Genomic DNA, 19,544 nt, shown 5'->3' on the forward strand with positions numbered 1-19,544 from the left:
GTAATACCTCGATATACGATACCCCTAGATGTGATACCCTGGCTTAACGATGGGGGTAGAAATACCACCATAGCCTGCCAAACAAAGGCCAAACCCTGGTTTAACAATGGGTTTTTATTTTTTTTTACTGATTTTGATGATATTTTAGTCTAAAATTGTGTGCTTAGGTTTATTTATAAACTGTTTTTAGACTTAGATTGATGTATTTTAGCCATAGGTGGGGTGAGCATTATCATTTTGGGGTACAGTTTACTACGAGTATGCCTGATTTTTTCCAGACCTGTATTTGACGATTTTCAGATTTTATTTTTTGGTTTTAGTGAGTTATTTGCAGGTGTTAGGCTAAGGTTAGCTTCCTTGATGGATGTTAGGCCATTAAGATTGGCTTTAAACTTGTTCTTGGGCTCATTTGGGTGGGTTTAGGGCTTGGTTTGGGGGAAGCCCAAAGCTAGTAAATGCTCCACATTGCTTTGCATGTTAAAAGTACCCCGATATACCATACTCTGCCTAACGATGGGGTTTTACTTTTTTTTTTTTAAATGTGTCCAACTCAGGGCAAAGGCTTCAGGGCCTATTTCTCGGGGGCAGTGAGCTATCCCAAGGCCCTGTAGTCCTCCTACACCTCCACATGTCACCACTTCGACATTAACACCCACCATCCAAATTGAATACATGCTAGGGCTGTCACACATGGGATTGGTGTATTGGTATTAGCGGGGGTATTTTTATGACATGTCGGTGGGTCATCTGGTAGATCAGGAAAGTCTGCTTTTTGGGAAATTCAGATCCGTAAACTGTTCCCTGCCCCAGCTGGGATTCGATCCTGGGTCCATTAGGACTGGAGGCTGCCTCTCTACCGATTCAGCCACCACCTACCCCAAATTACATCGTTAAACCAGGGTATGCTTGTATAAATACGGTGTGGGCGCGGTGTGTGGAAGTGTGAAAACTCAGAGGTGTGCGGAAGTGTGGGTGCGGAAGAGGCCAAAGTGCGGATGCAGAAGTGTGGGTGTGGACCTCTCACTTAGTGTGAGGTTGCCCAGCGCTGATCAGCCCACACTCTTGGTAGCATGGCATGATAGGTACAACTCTGGCATGCCTGGGGATTCAAACCAGCTCACAGCACAGGACTGGTGTCTTTGACAGCTAGACCACCAGGCATCGCATATGAACCTAAAATCTTTGACCACCACAATGACAGGTCTGTGTTTTTAAAACTGCAGTATCTTAATAGTATATCTTAAAAGTATTTGTTTCTTCCCATCTTTCTATTTTGCTTGATGTGTACTTGTCCTGCTTATCACTGCTTATTTTACCTGCAGAGTGTGACAAGTCTTGTGATGGTTGTAATGGTGATGGCCCAGACATGTGTGACAAGTGTGCTGAGGGATATGTACTGGAGAAAAATATGTGTCTTGGTGAGTAAAAATATAAAAATATTTTTGTAATTTTAAGTAAGAATTTTATTTAGGTATTTTACTCCCTGTACTGTTGTTTGCAGATGATACTGTGTTGTTGAGTGAAGATGAAGGGGAGCTGCAAGGCTTGGTGGATGAGTTTGAGAGAGTGTGTAAGAAACGGAACCTAAAGGTGAATGTAGGGAAGAGTAAAGTGATGGTCTTTGAGAGAGGTGAAGTCAGTGAATGTATAGCGAGGTTGGATGGTGAGGAATTGGAAAATGTGAGTACGTTTAAGTATTTGGGTAGTGTGATGAGTAAGGATGGAGGTTTGGAGGGTGAAGTGCTTGAAAGGGTACAGCAGGGAAGAAAGGTTGCTGGTTCCTTGAAAGCAGTGATAAGAAACAGGGAAGTGAGCATGGAAGTAAAAAAGTTACTACATGACAGTATTGTGATACCAACTCTAACGTACGGAAGTGAAGCTTGGACGTTGTTGGAAGGACACAAGTCAAGAGTGAGAGCAGTGGAAATGAGTTATTTAAGAGGAGCTTGTGGAGTCACGTGGAGAGACAGGCTGACGAATGAGGATATAAAGGAGTGTTGTGGTGTTGATGTGGATGTGATAGGAAGCGTTGTGAGGAACACACTGAGGTGGTTTGGCCATGTGGAGAGGATGGAGGGTGAAAGACTGACGAAGAGAGTGTATGTGAGTGAGGTGGAGGGTGGAAGAGGGAGGGGGAGACCGAGGATGAGATGGAGGGATGGGGTGGAGAGGTATGTGAGAGAGGGGGGTGTGAGTTGGGAGCAGGGTAGTGAAATGGCGGGGGACAGGGCGACTTGGAGGCGATTTGTTTGTGGCCACCCCAAACGGGATTGAGGCGTCTGGCAATAGATAGATAGATAGATAGATAGATTTTACATTGTAATGTCATCGATTTAGTGCCAAAATTTACCAAACTGTTTGACTTTGGTCATTCACTTTAAAATGAAGTGGAAAGGTCTTGATTTCAAGTTGGTTTAATTTAGAGATATTTCACTTTTATTTGCTGGTACCAGTATATATATATTATATGTATATATATATGTAATCCCTCTAATATCTGAACGCCCAATATCCGAACATCCCCACTAACCGGACATAATTGTCCCGGGATCCAATATTCCCAGAATGGTCCGAAAACCGCAAAAAAATTTAAAAAAAAAAAAAAAAAAAAATTCCCGCCTGTAATTTGAACTTAGCACGCGGGGCGCAGGACAGCTTTATTGTGGCGCGTCATTCCTCCGACATCCGCTAGAGCGCCCCTGCATCCTCCCCACTTTCCGCCTGTCTCTCGTCAGAAGTGCACGCTCGTCGTCATGGCTGCCCACAGGCTCGCTTTTGTGGTAGTGCCTTACCCTGCTGCAGGCACTCTTGCTGCTCTCGTGCCTCTCCTTTGTGTGATGATAGCCCCGCCGCCTGAGAAGAGGAAGAGAGTGGTGTTGACTCTGAAGAAGAAACGGGAGATATTGGAGAAAGTAGATGCGGGGTGGTCTTCCCGCATCCTCCGCGAGTTCAACCTGGCCCGATCTACTTTGTTTGATATTAAGAGATCCTGAGACAAACTCATGCAGTACACGGCTGACTTCTCATCGAGAAGCAAACGCAACATGGAGAGGAAGGTGATGTTTACTCCCAATTTTGCTGAAGTCGACCGCTCCACGTTGATTTGGTATCGACAGCAACGTGCTGCTGGTGTGATGGTACGTGGTACGGAGCTGAAGGCTGCTGCTGAGAAGTTCGCCAGGCTTCACGACGCCCTAGACTTCAAGGCATCCGAGGGTTGGCTCTTCGTTTTTTAGTTATGGCATGGCCTTACCAACCGTAAGGCTCATGGCAAAGCTTTGGACACTAACGAGGATGGAGTTGACAAGTTTTGGCACAAGGTGAAGGCCTCACTCTCGGTCAAGTGTACAACGCTGACAAAACTGGTTTATTCTGTCGCTCTTTGCCAATGAACACTCTAGCCGAGGAGATGGAGAAGCATGTACCTGGCCGCAAGCTCTCCAAGAAACGGATATCTGCTTTGTGTTGTGCCAATGCTAACAGCATGCACCGGCTTAAGCCCGTTATTGTTGGCCGTGCAAAGCAGCCTCGGTGTCTTCGTGGGGTGATGGATGTCCTTCCTGTCGTCTGGTACCATTCTTTGAAGGCATGGTTTACGGCCCAGATCTTTAAAGACTGATTCCACCGCCATTTCGTCAAGGAGGTCATACATTACCAGACGGAGACACTGGGAATCCCGTGCGACCAGGTAAAGGCCCTCCTTCTCCTCGACAATGCACCTGCCCACCCGTGCGACAAGGACTTGGTGGCTGAGAATGGCCGGATTAGGTGCATGTTTCTTCCACCTAATACGACTGCTCTCATTCAACCAATGGACCAAGGAGTGATCGTGGCAACGAAGAGGCTGTACCGACGGAAGTTCCTGGACGAGGTGATGGTTGTTCTCGAGGACGAGGACGAGAGCAGGGAGGGACGGGACACTTGAGGCCAGCATACTTTGGAAACCTTCGCCGCTACAACATTGTCTCCCATCTACAACTGGGTCAGTGCATTGAAGGAAATCCCTGTCAAGACTCTAGAAAATGGTTGGTCTCATCTGCTTCTCGGAACGGATGTGGAGTACGATTTCCTAGGTTTTGACGTGGATGACTTCCATGCACGTCTACGTATGCATGGCAACGATGTTGATGTGGACGATGTGCGTGAGTGGTTGGATGACAACGAGGGCGATCCTGGGTATCAGACATTGTCTGATATCGAGATCGCATCTTCAGTTGCAGGTGTCAGTACCCAGCTTGAAGATTCCGATGAGGACGGCGACAATGATGCGGACTCCTCCCAGCATGACACAACTCCAGCCATCCCCAAGCTGAGTGCACTCCGGGAACACCTAGAGTTCGTTCTGGACTACCTGGAACACCTGGACTGCGACAGGGAGATGGGGCCCTTGGGACTTGTGGAGGAAGTGCATGCTTTCAGGCAGCGCATCATCAATCGTCAGAATCGTTGTTCCTTGCGTCAGCCAACGATTGACAGTTTTTTCAGGCCCGTGACCCCAGCCCTGGCTCCACACTGTTGCCTCCCCAAGACAGGCCCTCATGCTCCGAGCCACAGCCCAGCACATCAGCCACGATGGAGTCACCGCTTGACGTGAGTTTGCGTCTGTCTTCAGAGTCGTCTTCAGTGGGTATGCCATCACCACGACCCAGCGATGCACCCCTAGGTCATCTGCCATTTATACTGTCGGACTCTGGCAGTGAATAGACGCCAAGAACTTCTCCACTAGACCACACGGGAATGTACAGTGTTGTGCAGTGAAAAAAACAGTGCATTGTGTTAAGGATTTACAGTTGAGTGAAAAGACAATTTTTGAACTAAATTTAACGTAAATAGACTTGTTTGTTTTTGCTTTAGAAAATGGTTATAAGAGTGGAAAGAGCTAAAGTGCAGAGTGCAACACTTATTAAGTTACAATGGAGCATAAGTTAGACAAGAGTGTGCACTGTGAAGAGAATGGACTTCTGAGTGCGAATGACTAAGTTCGGTGCAAGACTTCATGAACGGTGTACTGCAAGTGCTTCAGGAAATCTTTCTTACTGTCAGAGTCCGAGAGGAGGCGGTTATTCATCGAGATGGCCATGGACTTGCTGTAAGTAGGCAGAATGTTTCATACTGTACTTTACTGTATTTTCCTTACTATACTTACCTCAGACATCTCATTTCACTCTTTTATGTCCTTTATTGGTGTGAGTATGCTGTGTCTTAGGTGCTATGCATGTACAGTAGGAAGGTGTTTTTCTGAGTTAGGCTAGGTTAGGGTCCATAACTACCAGTCCAGGAGCCAGGGACTTGTAAGTACTCAGAATGTTGAATATTGTATGAACCTACCTCAAAAACCTCATTTTATGCTTCTTTTGCATTTATTTCAGTCTTTTATGTTCCTTATTGTTGTGATTTGGGTCTTAAATAGGTGCTATGCATGTCCAGAGGGAGTTGTATAGGTGTTTTTCTGAGTTAGGGTCCATAAGTACAAGTCCATAAGCTGGGGCCCAATATCCGGACAGGACCACTATCTGGACCTGCCTATGGCTCTATTACGTCGGATATTGGAGGGATTACTGTAGTTAGATTGATTTATATACTGGTAAATGTACAATGAAAGACACAGTTATCTTCCCAGTTTAGTCTGAAGAAAATTTACACCAGGCGAAATACAATTAAAACCCTGTTTCTACTAGTGCGTGTTTCAAATGGTTCGATTTTCCATGCTATATTCATCAGACTTTGGGAAGATACTTGTGTCTTTCATTGTACACTTGAAGCAGCAGAAAGACCTTACTAATTCAATGCATAATCCTCCAGCTTGTTTCTGTAATTTTCTGACAACTTTCAGTTTGTCAAATTACTTTTTCTTGCTGAAAAATTTCCTCCCCATTATTATCGTCACTTTCCCCTACGATCGTTTCCAGCACATTGGAAGAAACTCAACATGCTCAGAGGTGGATATTGTTTCCCAGTTTCCCAACTGGAGGTTAGGTTAGGTTAAAATTATTAGGTACAGATAAGCTTGGTTAGGCCAGGCTTAGTTAAACACTTAGGGAAGAACAGTCTTTGTCGCAGTTATGTTAACGAAATAAACAAGAGTTGTCACATGAGAATAGCTAAAAATGACGGGGAAACAGATTTAATAAGGAAGGTTTACTGTATTTACCAACCCAGAAATAATCTGAAAAATATAACAGACTATCAGGAAGAACAGATTTGGTAAGGTGCTTTTACTGCTTAAAGTAAAACATATGTTTATCCCCCTCAATGGCTGTGGGTTCAGATATTTGCGTGCTCCCGTGGTCGGCCATGGGACCCTTTTTTTCAAAGTTCTAAAATAAATTTCTTTTTTTTACATATGTGAAAAGACTCGTCTGGCACACCTGGCCTTTTTTTTATTTTTTTTTATTATATTTTCCCCTAAACCCATCCTGTGATTTGCTATGATTCGTGTAAGAATTAATGAAATTAGGATGCGTGTTACATCGGCATGTATACATCGGGCGAAAACATCTGGGACAAAGTGAACTGCTTGAGGTAGTAGAGTAGAGTCGTGTAAACACACCAGTGACCCTCATTCCCATCCCATAATTGCTTGCAGTTTTTTTTAGCTCACCCTAACTCAACGTCACTGACACCAGTACAGTAAGGCGTTGTTCAGGGCCAGCAGCTATGAAAGCGATAATGGAATACATTATTGTTTGTATCAGTCCTCTCTCTTTCACTCATACACATAAGAACAAACAGAAGAATGAGCAGTAAATGTACACTAACATTAAGGAGCAGAAATAACTGCTCAGTTGGTCTGAAATATATTGGGAAGAGTGATACTGAATGAAGAATGTGGAACTGAATGCTAACCTACAAGAACATGTGGGACGAAAGAGGGACGAAAGAGTCATTTTTTTCTGATTAGCAAATATTTTTGTTCCATATTATCTCTTAAAATTGTAAAGCCCATAAATCTTTCGTGTAAGCATACAGCCTAAAGACCATACCAATTCAGTCCATATTCCTCTAGTTTGTCTTCTATATTTTTCTGACTATTTTGAGGGTGGTTAATTATGTTCTCTTGCTGAAAGAAACTTACGGTACTCAAAATTAGGGCGCATGTAACATAAGCATGTAAACATTGGCATGGAGTGAAGAGAACTCCTGACTGATGTGATGGTAGAGTAGGGTCATGTACACACACCAGTGACCTTCGTTCCCTTCCCGTAATTGTTCGCAGTTTTTTATAATGCCCTTACTCAACGTCATTCACACCAAAACAGTGAAGTGTTGTTCAAGGCTGGCAACTATGAAGGGGTTAATGGAATACTGTATGAAAAATTCAAAATGGGCGTGGTGCATAGCACTGCACTCGCTTGCCGAGAGAAAACGAACTAACCCTCTCTGGTCAACAAATTTTCGCACGCTTCTCAGTTGAGTCCACGTCCCTCCTCTCCTCACAGCCTCGCTGTATGTGAGGATATTTTCGCAGCCCTTCATCTTTTCGTATTGTTTCGCCATGCCTCCCAAGTGAGCCCGCTGCAAAGAAGCAGCAGCACCATACTCTAATTCTGAAAAGGAAATTGGAAATTATAAGACCCCATGAGGAGGGGCAGGGAGTCTCGGAGATTGGATGTGCTTTAGGCCTTGCTGATTCCACCATTTGTACTGTGACGAAGAAAAAGGAGATGTACAAGAATATGGCCACCTCCTTCTCTATACAGTAAACTCACCCCGAACACGCTCGCAGTTATACGCTGTTAGTGCTGGAATACGTATAAGACAATGTAAGATTAAAGAACTATTACGAAAACTATAAATTTACGTGAGAGGCCTTTGAAAAGCCAAATCCTCGAACATCAGCTCAGCACGCACGGTTTGGTTTGATCACGTGATGTGATTCGCTGTACTGCTTTTCCTTAGTGCTGTATTTGTAAGTTTAATATTTACAGTACTGTTCTGGTAAGTTTCTGTGCAAGTTAAAGTATTATTAAATAATGTTCAAGCAAGAAATAAAGTCTTTTAACCAGTTTTCTGATAGGCATCAGAATATTACCTTTTTTATTTGTTTGTTAAATATTTGCTGTACTGCTTTTCCACAGTACTGTATTTGTAAGTTAAATATTTACTATTCTGGTATGCACTTGTAAGTTAAAGCACTTAAAGAAAGTTAAAGCATTAAATAAAGCCTTGTAACCAGTTAACCTGATTTATAGATTACACATGATCGGTGGGTTCCAAGACAATTTGCCATCATGTCAATTCCCTGTCAAAACATGGATGATTCCCCGTCAGGACAATTTGCACCCTGGATGATTCCCCGTGATTCTATAAATATACTTATATTAATTAAATTCCCACGTCCGCCAGGCTAGTTTACCAGACAGCCACAAATAACATTGAATGTAGTGTGTTACCACTTGGATTGCATACACTGGGACATGTCTAGGTGTTGATCCCTGTATTTTGTCTGATTCGTATCTCATTATACTTGCATCTAACCCTAGCTATGGCTTTCTAAGAAAAGATGCAAGTGTAGTGTCAAGTGTAAGCACCAGTCTGTTCCTAGAGTCAAACCTCCTTGATTGTAGCTAACTGGTCAACCCAGCAACTTCAATGATGAGACCCCTCAGTAACCAAGTAAAGCAGTAAATGGAAATAAATGTTCTGGACCCACAAGTTTACACCTACGTTTTGAATAATATCCAAATGTTAACCCCTAAAAAGACTGGAGGCACAGGATCAATAATGTTTTCACTGATTCTGCCACTCTCGATTGCTATCCAGATGACCTTTTTTCTCTCATATATCACCTAACTAACTTTGTGAGCCAGCATAGTAATCAATATATTTTTTCTGTTAATGCAAAATTCTCACAGTTATCATGTCAAACCATCAATTTCTGTTCTTGTGACTCTGGCACTTATCAGATTTTTGTTCACTTAGTTCGGTGTGTCTTTAAATACTGGATCACCACTTCAGTTTATTCCTAATTACTAACACAGAACAATGGTTGTTTCCATCACTGATATCTACTGAGACACTTTATAAGTGAGTGTGGAGTGCATAAAGCATTATTTTATTTTGGGGTTGTTTGTGTAAGCCAGTCACATTCAGGCACGCTGTTACCATAGTATCTGCGACCTACCACACTGACTGCCTGTATCTTCATGTATATTTTTACTCACCTGTCTGGCCACAGTGGTGTATCAAGAGCTGTTTAAGGGGATTTCATGAAGTAAGGCCTTTGTTATAAAAACAAAAACAGTAATGCAGGATAAGGTTGAACTGTTGAAAAACTGGACTATGGTGTTCTGGTGCGGAAGTTGCGTGACACGAATTGGTTCGTTAATTGCTTATGGTATAAAGAAACAAAGGGGATAAATACTGAAGCTCAGTTCGGACACTAATTCAAAGAAGCAAATGAACATCAGAAAAACTATGAAACAGTAAGAGTACTGAGCATGATTGAGTGATGATGGAATGATTATGACAGCACTGGATGAAGTGGACTTTCTAGATACAGTAGCAGAATGAACCAGGCTCATTTGTTCCATGAGAGTAGAACATGAGTGTGATTACATTGAAGAATAGTGGGTCAGAGGTGTATTGTTAAATTTTTATACATGACCTCTGTTGGTCCTGTTGAATTATTTTATGTGACATTTGTAGCCTCAGTTTGTCCGGCAAAACTGTTTATCTGGCAAGGGTCTGTAATCAAGGATGTTGGAAAATTTGTGTTGTACCCATATTGTTTTTGCAGTATGACGCAAAGTAACTCAGTGAACAACTGTATATTTCTAGGGTGATTATTTTCACCGTGCAGTGATGATAAAGATATTAGTGTTTTCATAGTTTCATTGAAATTCAGTGATATTTCCTTTATATTGGGAAAAAATGAATTATTTCTTCTGCTGCAGATAAAGATAACATACACTATGAGATAACCATTTTGTGGGAATCTGTTAAACCTTTAGTTAAATTGACAATGCAAGGAGTTTCATTAAATGACATCACTTGCTTCATTAAAAGGTCTTTCTCAGTTGTAGGGGTGTGACACATGCTTATTGCTAGACTGTATGCAGTTCACATGCTCTTTAACATATTCAGTCCAGTGATGGATTTTATATTTTATTCTTAAACCCCTTTAATCCAGTGATGCATTTCTCCATTTATTTTTCTTACCACCAAATGCTTATTCAGTCTAATCAGGATTTCTGGATGTGAAAAATTCATTAAAGGCTATACACAGTATCTGACTCCCTTAGTTCGAAAATCTATCTTAAGCTGCTAGGAATTATCTGAAGTTAGCAAGAATAATTTAAAGAATATGGCATTGTGATTGAAGGGTTTAGGACCACTAGATGATTATTTAGTATTCAGTTTAGAGGAGACATTTTGAGCTAGAAAGGTTAGCTATAACTTCATTTAACCCCTTTACTATAAGAAACCCTTCCTAAGTTTAATACGGTCTAGAAGAAGCAGTAATTGACTAAGAAATATGTAATCAGAGTTAATGGGTCACTTATTTAATGCTTTATTCCAAACACTGTTGTATTAGTATATTTAGTACAGAGGAGACTTTTTGAACTAGAAGGGTTGGATGTAGTTTCAGTAACCCCTTTTACTGTAGAAAATCCTTTCCAAGCTGAATAAAATAGTCAGTCCTCAATATATCGAACTATTGGGGGGAAAGGCGGTATAGCTGATATTTGTTGGGGGGATTATAACAACTCCAGGTTTGATTTGTACTAAATATTGTTTGGCAGATACCTAATAGAATTACTGTATATGCATTCACACTTGCAAGTTTTGTGTGGATTAATAGTGTGTACTATACCTTGATGGTGTATAAATACCTTACAGTAATAGTTTAGGAGAGCCCTTTGGTAGAAAAGCAGCTAGTGGAGGTGCTGTCTGATCCCTTTAGTTTAACAATATCTTCAAAGCAGGATAAACTTGTCTGGTGGTAGCAAGCATTCTGTAGTAAGTTCATCATCAGAATTTAAGTGTTAAAGTCAGTCAGAACAGCAACAGTGAGTGTTGCCACATGTTAAGAATGCCAATACCTCTCTTATCACAGCATGGTGAAAATACAGTACCAGTATGTCTCTTATCCCTGCACACTGTACATATCCTCAGCTATATTTTTCTCAGCATGTAGGTATGTTTCTGATATTTGTGTTGTGACTCATGAAACATGTTAGCAGCAGTTCACAACTTTGAGCCAGCTTTGTAGTTGCTGCTATTTATTTTGATCTGTACTAATATTGTACCTGCCTTCCCCTCAAGTTTGGCTTTCACAGTTGAATCACTGCAATTGGTATGCTTCATTACCAGATTATTGGAATGAGGTAGGAAAGCTAAAAGAAGAAGAAAAAGAAGAACAACTAATTGATTGTTTTGATTTGAATCAGTGGTAGCCAGGTTGGATGTTGACATGATTAGGGAACACATGCAGAGATTATGGAACAGGCTTTTAATGTGGCCAGTTTTAGATTTATGGGAAAATATGAGCAGTAAGGTAGAGTCATCCAGATTTCATGTCATGGGACTCAGGATTAGAAACCGTTATCTATAAAGTTTAACCTGTGAACATCAGCTTATGACTTATCTACAGTACAGTATATACACTGACTAATGTCAAGTGATTTACTTGCCATTTGAAAACCTTCCAGGTCCTTAGGACAAATAAACTGTCTTGATTAAGCCTTAAACCTTAGCCAGGTGATGTTACTGTACTTGTCTTCCTAAAACCTCCTGAGCTGTAAAGTTTAAGGGCTGAATTATAGAAGCAGATATAAGTCTCATATGAAAGAATGGAGGTCTTCCATCTACTAGTTGGATTTAACAATTTAACCCTTTCATTATTATTATACAATTTATATTCCACTTAAATCTTGTTACATTTAGTTTATTTTATTCAGTTTAGGAAAGACCTCATGGTTTTGGGGTGAATGAAGACTGTGGCCTGTATTCTTGTCAGCTAAGGAGGCTCTTTAATACTTTTTCCCAAGCAATTAATTTTGCTTATTACACCGTACTGTCCTATTCTGTTATATTAATCATTCAAGCATCACTATACTCTGCATAAATAACATACCATACAAAACCATATCCAAAAATAAATCAGTAAGGAAGAGGTGCTAGGGAGCCTCCTTATTTGATGAGAATGTGGGTCTGTATCTAACCCCTTCAGTTCATTAAGTGTCTCCCAAGTTGAATGAAATAATCTGGTGATAAGAATAAAATTTTAAAAAATTATACATGTCCTAGGGCTGAAGGGGTTAACTTTAACCTGAGTGTTGATGGTACTGAATGATATGATGTATGGAAGGTGAATTATATTTTGTTCAGTACATTCCAGTAATTTCTCTGTTTGTGGCACTTTTGCCTGGCTGCACCACCCTAAAAATTTTAGCATGAGCTTACCTTGAGATGTAAATACTGTATTTTGCATAGGATTGGCAGGGCCGTAATTTCTGGAGGGGCAAGGGGGGCTATGGCCCCCCCAATATTTTCTGTATAGTTGTCAGAACTTCAGCTAATTTTGAGGGTTCAGTAAAAACTGAAAAAATTTGTCAAATGTGTGAGGAAATTATGATGCTATATGTCGAATATTGTCATAAATTGTGTTGGCACAACTATTTCAGATGCATTGTGGTAGTGTTATGATGTTTTTCAATGTTTAATTTATGTGGCAATGCTGTTCTTGCCATTCGCCAAGCGTTATCAAAACTTCTCTGTTGCCTTTTGGCCTTTGTGTTTATTTTCTACCCTAATGTGTTTATAATTATGTATTAGTGCTTTGGTGGACATCTGTGCTTGTAAGGGGTCGGCAATAGCCAACACCTACTTTCGACATAAGATGATCCACCGGTATACATGGAGAGTAATGAGGAGGATGGATGGTGAACTTGTTGAACGAAAGGCAATAATTGACTACGTGTGTGTAGATGAGCGAATGAGAAGACAAGTGTTGGATGCAAGAGTGTGGAGAGGGTGGGGGAATGGAGTCTCGGACCATCACTTAGTGATGGTCAAGGTAGAACTGCAAAGAAAGTGGTTGAGGAGACGAAGGGGAAGACAGGAGGAAGCAGCTCCTGTGAGAAGAGTGGAGAAATTGCAAGATAGTGAGAAAATGATAGGGTATAAGAGCATAGTGGAAGAAAGATTGGGAAGGTATGAGCTACAGCAGATGGAAGGGATGGAAGACATATGTAAGATATTCACGGAAGAGATAGGCGCAGCGTGTGAGGTGGTTTGTGGAGTGAGGAGGAGATACAAGGGTTTGCAAGGGACAGCATGGTGGAATGATGAGGTGAAACGAGCTGTGGAACAAAAGAAGAAGGCATATAGTGAATGGTTAGCGAGTAGAGGTAGGGGAGAAGATGAGAGAGAGAAGAGAGAGGTATATGTGAGCAGGAGAAGGGAGGTTAAGAGACTGGTGAAGGAGAGTTAGAAGAAAGTGGATGAAGAGTTTGGGAGGAATCTGAGTGTGAAATGGAGGGAGAGTAAGAAATTGTTTTGGAAGGAGGTAAAGAAAGTAAGGCAGTGTGAAAGGGGAAATAGTAGGGGAGTGAAAGATAGGAATAATAGATGGTTGGTGGGGAAGAGAGAAAAATTGAGGAGATGGAAGGAGCACTTTGAGGATTTGTTGAATGTAGAGAGTGAGAGCAATGCGAGTATAAGTGATGGGGAATGGCTGGGAGAAGAAGAGATGAGAGGAGGGAGGAAGAGATCAGTAGGGCGGAAGTAGTGGAAGCGATGAAGAAGATTAAGTTGGGAAAGGCCTCAAGAATTGATGGAATGTGTGGTGAAATGCTTAGGTATGGGGGTGAAATTGTTGTGGAGTGGATATGGAAGTTGTGTAGATTGGCTTGGGAAGAGGGCAGGGTTCCAGAGGACTGGAAATCAGGTATAATTGTTCCTCTGTACAAAGGAAAAGGGGAGAGAGAAGTATGTGGTAACCATAGGGGTATTTGCCTTCTTAGTGTGACTGGTAAAATATATGGTAGAATACTCATTGATAGGGTTAGACATATGACAGAGGAGCTAGTTGGAGAAGAACAAGGGGGATTTAGGAAGAGAAAAGGGTGTGTAGATCAGATATTTGTTCTAAGATGTTTAGTGGAGAAGTATCTAGAAAAGGGAAGGAAAGTGTATGCTGCCTTCATGGACTTGGAGAAAGCTTATGACAGAATAGATAGGCAAGGTATGTGGAAGGTATTAAGAATATATGGAGTGGAGGGGAAATTGTTGAGTGCTGTGAAGAGTATGTACGTGGGAGCTAGGGCTACGGTGCAAGTGGATGGTGAGCTGAGTGAGTTCTTTGATCTCAATGTGGGACTGAAACAGGGTTGTGTGATGTCTCCATGGCTGTTTAATATATACATGGATGGGGTTGTAAAGGAGGTGCAAGGTAGTGCAGTGGATGTGGGGGTAGCTCTAATGAATGAGGGTGAGATTTGGAAGCTTCCGGTGTTGCTGTTTGCTGATGATACAGTACTGTTGAGTGAAGATGAATGAGAGTTGCAAGGTTTGGTGAATGAATTTGGGACAGTGTGTAGGAGGAGGAATCTGAAAGTTAATGTAAACAAAAGTAAAGTTATGGTGTTTGAGAGGAATGAAGTCACAGAGTGTGCAGTGAGGTTGGATGGTGAGGATATGGAGAATGTGAGTGCATTCAAGTACTTGGGTAGTGTGATGAGTAAGGATGGAACTTTGGGGGATGAAGTGCATGGAAGGGTACAGCAGGGAAGGAAGGTTGTTGGTACACTGAAAGCAGTGATGAGAAATAGGGAGGCGAGTATGGAAGTTAAGAAGTCACTGCATGATAGTATTGTGATCCCTACCCTGGCGTATGGAAGCGAGGCATGGACCTTGCTAGAGGGGAACAAGTCAAGAGTGAGAGCAGTGGAAATGAGTTACTTGAGAGGAACATGTGGTGTGACGTGGAGGGACAGGTTGACGAATGACGAAGTGAAGGAACGCTGTGGGGTGGATGTGGATGTGGTTGGGAAGATTAGGAGAAATACACTGAGGTGGTTTGGACATGTGAAGAGAATGGAGTATGAAAGGCTGACTAAGAGGGTGTATGTAGGTGAGGTGGAGGGAGGGAGAGGGAGAGGTAGACTGAGGATGAGGTGGAGGGATGGAGTTGAGAGGTATATGAGGAAGGGGGGGTGAGGTGGGGGGAAGGTAGTCAAATGGTGGGTGACAGAGCGACTTGGAGGCGTTTTGTCTGCGGCCACCCTTTGTGGGATTAGGGCGTTGGGCTATAGATAGATAGATAGATTAGTGTTTTGTTTTTGTAACTCTGTCTACAGAATGAGAGACATAGCTTAGTTGAGGAGCACAATGACCCACAACAGGCTAAACTGGCTACTTTACCATCTCCAAAAGAATAAGGGCAGGGTGGTACGTTTCTACCTGAATCCTACTGCAGACATGTAGGAACAGTCTTGATAAGGGTGCAGCATACTGCAGCAAAAATGTCTATCTGTCTATCTATCGATCTATCTATTGCCAGACGCCTTAATCCCTTATATGGGATGGCCACAAACAAATCGCCTCCATGTCACCCTGTCCCCCGCCATTTCACTACCCTGCTCCCAATTCACCCCCCCCCTTCTCTCATATACCTCTCCACTCCATCTCATCCTTGGCCTTCCCCTCCCTTTCTCCCCCTCCACCTCACTAACATACACCCTCTGTCAGTCTCTCCCTCTCCACATGGCCAAACTACCTTAGTGTGTTTCTACTAATGCATCCTATCACATCCACACCACAGCGCTCCTTCATATCCTCATTTGTCAGTCTTACCATGTGACCCCACAGGCTCCTTTCAAGTAGCTCATTTCCACTGCTCTCACTATTGACTTGTGTCCCTCCAACAACGTCCAAGCTTCGCTTCCATACATTAGAGTTGGTATCACAATACTGTCATGTAATAACTTTTTCACTTCCATGCTCACTTCCCTGTTTCTTATCACTGCCTTCAAGCATCCAGCAACCTTTCTTCCTTGTTGTACCCTTTCAAGCACTTCACCCTCCAAACTTCCATCCTTACTCATCACACTACCCAAGTATTTCTGGCAATCTGGCAAAATGTCAGATGGCCAAATACTTAGTCATAATGTGAGTTGAAAGTTCAGATTGCCAGAAAGTGAAGCCTTTTATTAAACACCCAGCTCCATCACTAAACATACATGCCTCATTAAGCATCAACTTTTATGTAGAATCAAACTGAAAAATATCATATGGTCTGCAAACTTAAGCGTTTCGGTTAAATTTTAAGTTTGTAGTATGGAAAAAAAAAAAAAAAAATTACGGGCCTGATTGGTAAGCATGTGTAAAGAAAGAGCTTTGTCTGCTTGATGTAATGTATTGTACAGTATTTTAGTGGTCAGAGTGAGGTTATGTGGAGATGTTGAGGGAATGATGTAGAATACAGTACTGTAATTTATAAACACACATGGCAAAATTACTGATTTTTTTTTTTTTTTTTATGTGAGGAAGAAGGAACCAAAGGCTGAGCCTGTAAAATGTTCCTTCCAAGAAAAAAAACAAAAACAATACAAAAGAAAGATATACTGTATGTTGGTATTAGTGTTTTTTATTTAATACACTGTAGGGTATTCCATTTATTCCCTTTACACTAGAGCAACAACAACAGTACTGCACAGGTGCTGATGAGGAGCCTACAAGTGGTGGTGCTGTGTGCCCTGGCTGAAGCCCAGCAGCTGTGGCATAAAACCAGGAACCAGACTTCCTTGTATATCCCTGGTCTGATCCCTGCAAGGTGATGTTTACCACAAGGGAGTGCTGGTTCCCTGTGTGGTGTATTTATTGTGTAGTACCTGTAGGGTAGCTCCTCAGATGCAGTTGCTTACCTATGGTTGATGGGTCTGCTAGAACAAACAGACCGGGCTTAAGTAACAACAGCAGCAACAGCACTGCACAATACTGGCTTCTCATTTGATCATTTGCATGTCTTGGTAGAGCTTGTATGAAGAGAGCTCATGCCAAACTGATTCATAATATACTCAGTTTTGTGCTCTCAGTAAATCATGCTTTCTGTTGTATATGTAAAAGTGTACTGTATTTTTGTCTAGATTTTCTGGAAAATTTGTTGCCATTTTCAGACAACAAGCGCCACTCTGTTTAGAAGAACAGTTTATGCATTTTGTACGATGAGATTCCTTTTAACCCCTAAACCGCGGGGTTGTTTTTGCTTGACTTGCATGTCTCACGGGCATATTTGCGCTCCGACAGACTCTCTAAAAATATTTGCCAAAAATCATTTATTAGTCCTAGAATATTAAAATTACAAATGCCTATGGCACATACCTTCAGCTTTCTCCTGGGATGTTTGTTGAGCCTTCATCGAGTACCGTAGGACTTGTGGAGACCTCTGAAGTTGGGTAACGAAGTCTCCACTTTACACTTCCCGACAACCCGTAAGATGATTACCACAGCCTGATATTATCACAAGAAACACTATTCTATGATTCTCAGATAGTTTGGAATCCATACTCCAAAAAAAAACACATTATGAAATCAATGAAAATTACGAGCTCGTATGACCTTCCCACTTGCACTCGTTCGTTGCTGGTGTTTTGTCATTTATTATTCATAAAAACACTCACACTTTATATTTCTATTACTATATAACACTTATATATATCTACAGTCTTTATCCATACATTTCCTTCAGTAATAGTAGTTTATTGTCACTGTAGGCATTCAATTTCTCTTTCAGTAAAATACGTACCATTCACTTTCTCATCCTGCATACTAGTGTTGAGAGCGAATCTGTCACTTTAACTTCCACTTTCATAACTCATAGTATTCATACATGCTAGGGTGAAACTTTCACTTTCATTACTCCTAGTTTATATACTCGTATTCTTATATTACTACTCATTTACCTTTCTGTTTACATTCTCTATTTTATTGACAATACCTGTATTTACATTTCTATTTTATTTACACTGTGTTATGCACAGTCACTTGCAATAACTTATAAAACTATTTTCCACTGTTCACTTATGTTTACATTCATTGCTTTCACTTGCTGTTTACACATTATTTACATTTCCACTTGCGATGTTTTACTCACCAGAAATATTGTAGTCATTATCATTTTCATTGACAAATTAGCCAGTTGACGTTCCACAGCAGTCACTTGGCCCTTTACCCTTTACCGCTTTCCACACGAGGTTTAGTAGGGGGTAGAGATCACAGGGCCCTTTGCATGGGGCTAAAAAGCGGCGGAATTGGACAGGTGCGAATCCAACGTGATTTCACCTTGAAAGACGGCAGTAAACTGAATACAGTGTGGTGGCCTAGGGGAGTGCAATGCTGCCAATGTCAGCATGGTGACAGCTGCTAATATATATGCTATGAAATGATTGGCAGGAAATCTAGACAATACATAATAAATTAGGTAGTTCCAGGTGAATGTAAATATCACTTAGGCTTCTCCCTTCCTTTCTCATATATATTTTTATTATGAGAATAGATTATACGGCATATTTCAAGGGGAAATAAACAGCGAAAATTAGCGAACGAGTGCACATTAGGTGTTGTCAGGTGATAACCAATTCCAGGTGTATGGCACTATCACTTACCTTATTTCTTTTTTGTATATATTATTTGGTATAAGAATAGGGCATAGGGCTTATTTCAATGGATGAAATCAGTGGAAAATTCTAGGGAAGATTTACTTAGCGTAGCATGGCGGGGCAGGCGAGAGGAGAGGGTAATGGAGGGGAGGTAGGGAGGGGAGTCAAGAACAGGGAGAAATGGCTAAATTATCAACAATGGATGGGAGTACAGATGAGATTAGGAGTGCTGACTAGTGTTGGACATTGGCAGTACTGATAGATGATACAAGCCACCACTTGAAAGCCCGGGCGAATTCAAAATAACACAGAATCACAGAAGTGACGCCCTGCAGTATGATCCCTTGCTCCCAAGCGTCACGAAAGTGACGCCCCGCGGTTAAGGGGTTAAGTATACACATTCATATTGATAAATTGTGGTATTATAATTTTTCTTCTTTCATGAAGTCATACCATTCTATGCCTTAATGTAGACATTTCCACATAGTTCTCATGCATCCCATGAATAGTTTGATAGGCATCTCCTAGTGTTAGATTAATCAGTTTGAAGTTTGCTAAATTAGTTATTATAGTTCATACATCATGTGCATGCTGTGGCACTTGTTTTGGTACAGTGATTTCAGTTATCAATGTAGAAGACTTAACTCCACCGATTCCACCCATCCATCCATCATCCAATCCTATATCGCCCCATGACAAGTGTAGGGGCCTGGGACTAGGCAAGTTGGTACACTTAAGATGAGAGTGACCAGCCTCACTCATCCATGAGTGGCATTACGTGAGCAGTAAACCCCAATCGGATTGGAGCACCTTAATTACCCACTGAACCACTTGGCGTCGTAATTTGGTTATATGGTTACCATCCAACGTAGTAAATGGTTTCATGCAGTACAGGAAACCATTTGGCTTGTCACTCAGTGTAGAGTCACCCATAGGCAG

General features: G+C 41.6%; 1 protein-coding gene across 3 annotated transcripts in view; it reads left to right on the plus strand.

Annotated features, from left to right (window-relative positions):
- The window catches only part of Creld (Cysteine rich with EGF like domains), a 98,699-nt gene that overhangs the window by 64,688 nt on the left and 14,467 nt on the right, over nucleotides 1-19,544 (plus strand). For all 3 annotated transcript variants that reach the window (XM_080283680.1, XM_080283678.1, XM_080283679.1), the window contains exon 7: nucleotides 1,323-1,418. In XM_080283680.1, coding sequence (XP_080139806.1) covers nucleotides 1,323-1,418 — 96 coding nt within the window. The remainder of the gene's footprint in view (nucleotides 1-1,322; nucleotides 1,419-19,544) is intronic.

The sequence above is a fragment of the Coenobita brevimanus genome, chromosome 98 (assembly GCF_032717465.1).
Source record: "Coenobita brevimanus isolate Jiangsu-jjx chromosome 98, ASM3271746v2, whole genome shotgun sequence".
Taxonomy (NCBI): domain Eukaryota; kingdom Metazoa; phylum Arthropoda; class Malacostraca; order Decapoda; family Coenobitidae; genus Coenobita; species Coenobita brevimanus.